Source organism: Mytilus edulis, chromosome 5 (genome assembly GCF_963676685.1).
Source record: "Mytilus edulis chromosome 5, xbMytEdul2.2, whole genome shotgun sequence".
Taxonomy (NCBI): Eukaryota; Metazoa; Mollusca; class Bivalvia; order Mytilida; family Mytilidae; genus Mytilus; species Mytilus edulis.
Window position 1 is genome coordinate 7776248 of NC_092348.1, and position 9746 is coordinate 7785993.

At 33.0% G+C, this 9746-nt stretch overlaps 1 protein-coding gene across 1 annotated transcript; it reads left to right on the top strand.

Moving 5' to 3' along the window:
• Positions 1 to 2544: 2544 nt before the first annotated feature.
• On the top strand, positions 2545 to 8567 carry LOC139525397 (uncharacterized). The gene is made up of 10 exons (XM_071320714.1): positions 2545 to 2703; positions 2946 to 3067; positions 3681 to 3846; positions 4270 to 4375; positions 4731 to 4967; positions 5170 to 5270; positions 5557 to 5659; positions 6503 to 6641; positions 7148 to 7252; positions 8159 to 8567. The coding sequence occupies exons 1-10, from the start codon at positions 2648 to 2650 to the stop codon at positions 8284 to 8286; spliced, it is 1263 nt and encodes a 420-aa protein (XP_071176815.1). The 5' UTR covers positions 2545 to 2647; the 3' UTR covers positions 8287 to 8567.
• The last annotated feature ends 1179 nt before the right edge of the window (positions 8568 to 9746 follow it).

A 9746-nucleotide genomic window follows, 5' to 3' on the forward strand; every position in this document is an offset into this window, starting at 1 on the left:
TAAAGTGTTTACGCGGACTAGAACAGGTATGTCCGTACCTTCTGCAGGATATCTTAGTAGTTTTAAATTTTTACAATAAATTCTAAATAAAAAGTTTTTTGCGTACTACGACAGGTATGCCCGTTTCCTGTTATCTCTCAAGAGGGTTCCTGTAAAAAGTTTTCTTTCGTTCTAATTAATACATCGTAACTTTTGATTATAATGTGAAAAATTAGAAAATGTAGATAATATATATATACGATGAAGCATAATTATTCTTGACAGTTACCTACAGTAACTTAAAAGGGTAATTTAAAGGGAAATTAGATAGAACATATTCAGGGTTTTATTGGGGAGGTGCCCACCCTCACATTCTTATGTGCCTTGTCGTGGCGTGAGCGCTCCACTTTGGTGGTCCAAAATTAACACATTGGGTGGTCGTAATTTTTTTACGTACAATTATTTAAAAACAAATGTTTGAAAGTCACAAATATGTGCTAAAATTAAATTTTCATGTGTAATTCGGTCATTCCAGGTCTTATTCGTATATATGAAATGACGCGTCCTTTGGTTTTTAGTATACCCTGTTTTAATTGCCAATCAACATTTCAAAACATTTTTGGGTCAAAAAAGAAATAAGGATATTTTATTTTCTCAGATATATAGTATCTCCGAGAGACATATTTCTGAATCCGCTACTAAACACATTCATTTATATTCTGGTGAATATCTTCAGAGAGTACAACTTCACCATTAGTCTACGTACACAAATATAAATGCGTTTGTATAACATGCATGTATAAGCATTTATTTGCAGGAACGGACCATACTTTCTTTTAATCAATTCGAAATGCAGAGGATTTTCACCTTGCATAATATAGTTTTTATCTTTTATATATACATATGTAGGACTCTAAAGTGCGATGGGGACGCTAAAGTACGATGGTCACGCTAACGTGCGATGGTCTACGCTAAAGTACGTGGTTCCACACGCTAAAGTGCGATAGTCCGGGAAAATTTAGACGTAAAAACGTAGTTCGATAATGACGTTAACAGTTGTTTATACAAACTATTAATGAACATACCGGAAAATATATTAGGAATATTTGATTAATAATTTTTACACCATATATGTCCATGATTTACGAGTAATTGATTGAATTTAACCGTTCTTTTGTCGGCTACATCACAATGTTTATTTTTTTCGAGTGCTGGAAAAAGGACTTGTATCCTACAGTCGACCATTTTACTATATAAATTCGAAACAGTATACGCATACTTATCCTGCTTCTACTTGAAGCAAACGGGTACATTCGAATCATTGTTTATGTGGCAGTTTACTTTGTGATCCCCGTTAAAATGCCGTCGATTTTAATGAAAAGTAACGTCGGTAAAATAGAGATACATGTTTTCATGCATGCGTTAATTATAAATTGTCTGTTAAAACATAAGTTCGTAGTTGTATATTGTAGGAAAATACGGAAAAGGAGAAAGCTCGGGGGAACATTGCATTTCTATCGCATTTAGATTTAAGCTAACGCAAATAAATGTTGCATATTCCGACAATGAACTAATTAAGGATTTTTAATTTTCAATGACAAATGTAAGGGAGATTGTAACATTAGTGTGAACGGCATTCTACACCAATTATCCAAATATTCAATATGCTCCGAATTGTTAAATATTTATTTTACATGATTTATAATATTTGCAAAACTTGAATTACCTTTAATATAGCAATTATTACTTGGTCGGACTTGTTAATTTAGAAGCAATCACTTCAGTCAACCGGTTAATTGTAAAGCCTATCACATATGTTATGCCTTAGCATACTAGCTTTTGCAAAAAGACTTTTTAAACCTCGATGTTTTATTACTTCGAATCTTACCCTTTGAACCATCGCACTTTAGCGTGACACACCATCGTACTTTAGCGAACAAACAACCATCGCACTTTAGCGTGAGACGCCATCGTACTTTAGCGTAGACCATCGCACTTTAGCGTTACCATCGCACTTTAGAGTACCATCGCACTTTAGAGTCCTACATTATATATATATTTTTTCTTCGTGAATTTACAAGCGCATTTTCGCCTGTCCCAAGTCAGGAGCCTCTGGCCTTTGTTAGTTTTTGTATGTTTTTTTTTAAATTTTAGTTCATTTATATATGTTATTTATATATGTTTCAGAGTTGGGTGTGACGTCCATTTTCAATAAAATAGTACATAATTGTATTTAGGGGCCCGCTGAGGACCACCTCCGGGTAAGTGATTTTCTAGCTGCGTTGAAGACCGTTTGGTGGCCTTCGGCTGTTGTCTGCTCTTTTGTCGGGTTTTTGTCTCTTTGACATATTCCCCATTTCTATTTTCAATTTTATTACAATCAAAATATATTGATCTTGTGGCACAATAATCAAGCAGGTGAAAATAAATATAAGCATATTATTATTTAACACCTTGCATATATGTTTATATGTAAATAAACCCATCTTAGATAGATAAATTGTGACGTTTTTTCCATACGTCTGGTTCCAACGTCCAACAAGAAGACGTCCAGATTATGACGTTACCACTTTTCGTCGTCCGGGCTATCTTTCCCTCGCTACGACAGAACGTCCAGTTAGATATTTCTTAGTAGCAGTGTTTTCAAAAGATTTCGAAGAAAAGGAAAATGGATTGTGTTTATTTTCCAGATATTTTCAACATTACCTCAGTTTCACACAGAACGTAAGTTTTTAATTCTTTTAGTAATCAGATTTTTATCGATACTCTTTTTTCCATATACAATTAGTTGCTTAAAAAGTATATGATTTAAACATAAAACCTCTGTCTACGAATTTTAACTAGTTCACAATTGTTCCTCACCATAGGCAGAGAAATTGTTCTTAAATGGGGAAAAATGAAGATTTGTTTTTATAAGTAAGGGTCCTCACTTGGTGTCAAGTGTAATTAGTTTTTCTTTTCTTTAGAATCGATGTTTTCGCTACCATCAGCGAGTCCTTGGAAGTGAACTTCAATTCGGGAACAGATTTCCCAAGACAACAAATACATGACATCATGCATGAAATGGTGAATTACAGACAGAAGACGGGTAAGATTTTAAGTAATGTAATCAATTTAAAAAAACATTGCCAACACATATATTATGACACCACTTGATTGGAACTTAGACGAGAAAAAACATCTATTGTGAAAACAGAAACTTTCATCGTATTGTACTGCAGCGCCTGTATACACAATGGAGGACATTTCAATAAAACGTGTATTCTTTCTTTAATAGTCAAAATAAATTTAAAGTATGCTGGCCGGAGGTGGTCGTTCTGCGTTTTCTTATTTAATCTTCCATATATCCAAGGAGCGAAATTGTTTTGTTTTCGCTTCGATTTCGCCTTAGCTCTAAAAAGGCGAAATTACCACATCCGGCTACAATAGAAAACATTTCTCAAAAGGATTTCCAAGATATGTATAAAGCATAGATAAAAGGCCCTTTTGATGACAGATATAAGTTGAAAATGCAAATACAATAAAAAAAAAATTACAATGATTCCAAAGACGACACAAAAAACATTTGCGGTGAAGTGAACAGAAAAAGATCATTTGAACTTGGTGTTTTCTCCCTTTTAAGTTTTTTCTTTCTATTTTATTATACCATTTGATTGTATATATCTATTTAATCATTAAGTTGCAGGATTTTTGTTTTCCAGATTTCCCAGAAATTAACAAATTGCTTTATCTGCTGACTGAAATGGTGTTGGGTGTTGTCGAATCACACCAGATAGACAATGTCAGTAGTGGAAAGTCCGTTGGTGAAAGGATCCAGAACAAATTTCTTAAACTGGTTTCCTCTGACAACTTTCAGCCAATACCAACGTAAGTTGTTTGATTTAGAAATAAAACAGAAATATTGTTTTCTTATATTTACTGGCAGGAGTTTTCTGTAAACTAAAGCATTGATTTTTAATATATCATTCCTTGTTGCGCTAATAAAGAAAACAACAGACAAAAACATTTGAATGACAACCCGAAAGGCATTACCTACCGATCTACCGTAGTGATAGCCGGTAATAGGTTGTGAAAGAGGTCTATGATTGTGTAAAAAAGGTTCTATGGACATGATTTAATATATATTAACAGGATAACTAACAATTAAACCCTACTTACCAAATTGCCAATGCATTTATGAAAAAAAAATATAGTACATGAGTAGATTTCTGCTTCAAATACGCAAAAGTTTTAAGTAACATGCAATATATTTGTAAAAGTTATTTTTCATATCAAATTACACATTTTCAGATTTGATCATGTAAAAACTGAGGAATATTATACAGATGTCGATGAAATGTATAAACTGATGAGAACACACAAACATATATACAAAGACATGCAAAGACAACAAGAGGTAATTTCAAACAACATACATTTGTAAACAACTTTTTCTGCATGTGGTTAGTTTAATTAATTATTTTCAAGAGCTATTGTTTGCAATTGAGAAATTGTAGATATTGCTTATGTGACTGATATGGTCTATTCCTCCTAGTCGAAGGCCGAAATTCAGCAACTACTTTTCTGAGAACTCCATTTAATAACGATCATTATAGAATCATTGGTATACTTTTAATCTTACCGGGGTTCATTGTTTTCCACACAAAATTTCAAGTGTTTTCAAATATTCAACTGACTAGTTAAAGCTAGTGATAAATAATACAGTGTGCATATGGCGCACAACTTGAAATAAAAATGTTTTATATTTAAAGATATGTTGGAGTGCTAATAGTAAGGTTCAGACATACGAATTATGCTTGAAGACGGCCGAGATGTCACGAAACTACATGGCAGAAAAACTATCTAGTGCAAAATTGAAAGAACGAGATGACAGCATTCAATTTTTGCAGAAAACACTTAATGATAAAAAGGAGAGAGCAGCGGAGACAGCCAAGACATACCAAACCTTAATAACAAAGGAGAAGGCAACAAGAAATGCCTTGAGACTGGTTAGTAAAACAGAAGAATGACATTTTTTTATAAATCGTGACAAATCAGAAAAAGATGTAGTTATATTTAAATTCATTGAAATTGTGAAAGGCGAACAGTATATTGTTGTAGACTAATCGATAAAATGGTTCTCGTACACCAATTAACATTTTTATCTGTATTTTAGTATTATATTGATTTTTTAAAATTCTATTTTTATAGATTGAAAGGAACCTTTTGGACGATATCAAATTTAACTTGATAGATCGTATTCAGAGCGGACTAGTATCTATGAAGTACATCTTAGCCTCACAGACTAATAAGTAAGCTATTTATATCAAATATGTATGTATTGTGGAGGGTAAAAGCAAATGGAGGGGTAATACTCTTACAACATGGTTACCTAAGAGGGGTGAATACTCTTACAACATGGTTACTTAAAATTAACACTTTTATACTTTAAACTCTCTGTTGATTTTGGAGGGCTTTCATGACGGTTATCTTATATTGACACCAAGTTTCAACGAATACGTTATTTAAAGAATCTTAGTTTGAAATCATTTATTTCATCAACACCCAAGTTCACTCATTTTCATTCTTCGTTTGTAGACTTTATGAATTACTTCCAATTATTGACGACTTTGACTGCCGACTGGCCGCAGAGTCACTAATAGAGAAGATTAGCTCCAAATACCAATATAATTCACCACAGGTAAATAGGGTTTTTCTAATGAACATTAATTTTTTAACTTATACCAGAGAATTTTTGTCAGAAAACATGGTCAAACATCCAAACATACTATCCAAATTGATCTGTGTCCACACTTGTTAACTTGAAACATTTTTTAAGGGAGCTCGCTTCTCAGTCTCAAAATAATTAATTTTAAATACTATTTTATATAGGGATTAATAAAGGAATCAAAAGAGCAAAAAAATATAATAAGGTAAATGTGCTTGTTTTTGAGATATTAGCCATTGAGATTTTGGCGGGGAAATATTCTCTCTTGACTTTTCATAGCTTTATCATTATTAAGTTCTCAAAAACTTTTAAAAAATAATTAAAATTTTATAAGACTTTTACAGGTGGCTTATTATTATAAAAGATTTATAAAAAGGAAAATGGGGGTCAATGGGCAATTTTTTTAAGGAATTCAAATGGATAAAACCAGAGGACTCCGAAAATCTGACAAAAGCGAACTTCCTTAAGTCGTTAAATCTAACAACTTGACATTTGTAATTAACTTTCGCAACAGCTTTTTTTTTTGCTGAGCAGAAATATGCACCGTCACCTCTAAATGTTTTAACATCTTAAAGTTCGTTTTTTCAGAGAAAGATATGTCAAAGGAACGATTTCCGTCACGGATACTTTTCAGCCACGGATAGTCATACATAATCCATAAAATAGTAACGAGGAATGTGTCAGAGACAACTACCCGACCAAAGAACAGAAAAAGGCGCAAGATTTGTTTTCATACTTTTTGCCATATACATATATTTGGAAAATACATTTTATAATTTGTAGAATAATTAATTATTTTGAACCATCTTTATGTAGGAATTTCACATTGCAAACGGATTTAATGCCAAGTTACCAGATACACGATTTGTAAGTTGCAAAGCAGCTACACAGATACCGAAGGAACAACCATCAGAGCCTCATTCTGAACAGACAGAAGAACAACGTAATAATAATAGTAAGTCATTTATCTCTTGTACATGTACGTAGGTCATGTTATCTCCTGTGCATGTACGTAGGTCATGTTATCTCTTGTTCATGTACGTAGGTCATGTTATCTCTTGTACATGTACGTAGGTCATGTTATCATTTTGAATCAGTTTTATATCGGCTGGTTTATTTTTAAATAGGAACCGTCAATTTTGTAACAATAAACCAGACATCTATTATAGTTCACCGTGTTTTGCTAGCATAGATATGTCAAGTTTGTTATCAAGAGGAAATCTCGAACACATAGAATATATTACCTGTAAAACCAAAGGCGGTATTGTCCGAGGAGCTACATGCTTACAACTAAACATGAAAAAAGATGTGGTATGATTGCCAATGAGACAACTCTCCACAAAAGACCAAATGACACAGAAATTAACAACTATAGGTCACCTTGAGGCTTAAACAATATAAAGTATGTTTGTGATATGATTTGTCTTTTTAATGAAAAAAAAATATTGATTTTTTTTTCAGACATCAGTTACCAAGACAACCAATTCAAGTTTTTAAGCAACACTTACGTGAAAACAAAAGATTTATCAGAGAAACCCAACGAGTGCTTCGTCAATATAACCAAAGGTAAAGTTATTATAAGGCTTTCAATTATGATCGAAAACAAAACAATTGATGACCAGAAAAAAAAAACATATGGATAAGGAGAGATGTATGAATGTGTCAATGAAACTGCAAACCAAAACCAAATAAGACCATAAAAGGACATCTAGAGGTCAAACTGATATTTTCAGATGTTAACAACTTGAAGAAGATTCACAGATATGTATCATCTCAATCAGAGAAAATTGCATTTAGGCTTGACACGAGATAACAATTCGACATCAAAAAGAGATCATCTAGATGATTCAATACAGTGCCTAATAAATACACCAAGCTCTTAGAGATTTTGGTGATGTTGTTTTCTAAAACTAGCAGAATAAATTTGCATGAATGACATTTTTGCTAAATGAAAATTAAAATATTGCGGGCCTGAATTTACTTTTCTGTGAATTTGCATTATTACTTATGAGTGGATGTGTTACATAGTATGCCTATTAAACGTATTCAGAATCCAGAGTGTTATTTTCAGTAGTTGGGGGTTTCCGGAACATAATGGGTCACAATTTAGACAATGTTTAGGGAACAAAGAGTTGTGAACATTGAAATTTTTAAAATATATTTTGAAGGGGATGAATTGGTTGAAAGACATTTGAACATACGCATGTTAGTAAAGGTTGGCGCTTTATTATTGCGCAGTGTTATATTATCGGCCTTTTTAAAAGTAGATATGCCAATATCACCATAATAAATGCTCCGCCAATTTACATTCTCATGAACAGTATTATAAACCAGCTAAAGTGGTTCTGTAAATACAGACTACAAGATGTCGAATTAATAACCGGTATGTTTATACAATGTTAAGAATTTGTTTTATATTGCAATTACTATAAATAATATAGAGAATGATTAACACGGCCTTATAACTTTCAGGAATGATCGTCAAGTTGAAGATTGCCACAGACGAATCAAAAGTTGCCTTTGGGTGGTATAAGGTAAATCCATGGAACCAAAAGAGATGGGGATTCTTTTGCAAATCTGCTGACAACATGAGGACATAAACATTGATGAGATTTTTCCAATTATTTTATGGATGGATCAGAACTCCGTGTGCTTTGATTGTGATTGATTGTGATTATTTTTATATGGTATCATATATACACTTGTGTCTGTATGGTTGGGAGAATGAGAGTATATATATTTCTGTCTGAAACTGAGAAGTTGTTAGTAACCGTGTGTGTGAAAATGGGCGGTTGTAGGACTGATTTATAGAGGGTGAGAGAAATTTGTGTTTTGGGAGGGAGAAAGAGAGAAAAGATTTGTCTTGAGTGTAAATGTATAAGAGTAAATGTAAATGTATGTTTATAAAAGCTGTAGATTAAATAGTTAATTTTATGAATAGATCTTATTTTTATCATCTTTTCCAAATTGTATAGATATATATCTGGCCAACATTTCATATCAAATACATTTGCGATTATTCTGTAAAAAAAGGAAAACAACATCCACGTCAGTCTCTCGCAATTTGATGAAGGACAGGAAATTTAGACTTGCGCTAGAAAAAGAGGGAATGTTGGATATAGGGACAGAAATTGATCCTTTTACCTGACGTCACACACAGAAAAAAAAATTGTTTACTAAAAGTTATCAAGGGGGTGGAGAGACACCAAAGGGACCATAGACGTATCCAGGGGATGGGGGGGGGGGGGGCTTGGGGGCCCGCCCTCCTTTGTGGGAAAAATTGGCTGATTATATAGGAAATCACTGAAGCATGACTGGAGCTCCCCCTTAGGTCAGTCAGCGCCCCTTCCCCCCTTAAATGAAAAGTTCTGGATCCGCCACGATACGACATCGACATTTATATTCGTAAGTCGAAAATAAACTGACAACGCCATGGCAAAAAAACGAAATCAATAACAGTTCAATGAAGACAAAACACAATAATAATCTAAAATTGAGAAACACAACCACATCAAAAATTGGGGTGATTTCAGGTACTCCGGAAGGGCTAGTCCAATAACATAAGACTTCGTAGGTCCATGTCGTTTACATCATACTTTTGTTTTATCGGGGTTCAGCATTCATAGCAAAAAACATATATCCGATAATTAAAACCGTTGTATGCAAATTATATAGACTTCAGTACGAAGTCTTGTATTATATGACTACGCAAGGGCGTGACTTCAAATATTGTTGGGTTAATATATTTTGAATTATATCGTGTATGTAAATTATATCAGGTTATCATTTACTTCTTAATTGATTATCGTGTATAACTTGTATAATGTACATTGTATTTAGATTGCAATACTAGTCTATATCCGCTGTATCTGATGTATTTTGAGTTATTTATCTTGTTTTATAGGTTAATCATTATACACATTTGTCCATAAGATACAACAGTTTGTATACAGTTTCTTGCAATAACTATGATATGTATTTATGATTTATACTTGTAAGAAAATCACTGTTTATATACCTAGACAAACATGAATTTCTGCTCGAAAAAAATCATATGGCA

Excerpts from the sequence above, each read along its gene's own strand:
- LOC139525397 (XM_071320714.1), top strand. The coding sequence starts at position 2,648 with ATGGATTGTGTTTATTTTCCAGATATTTTCAACATTACCTCAGTTTCA. Across the intron at positions 2,704-2,945 it reads ACCTCAGTTTCACACAGAAC|AATCGATGTTTTCGCTACCA; the intron begins GTAAGTTTTTAA and ends TCTTTTCTTTAG. Across the intron at positions 3,847-4,269 it reads AACTTTCAGCCAATACCAAC|ATTTGATCATGTAAAAACTG; the intron begins GTAAGTTGTTTG and ends ACACATTTTCAG.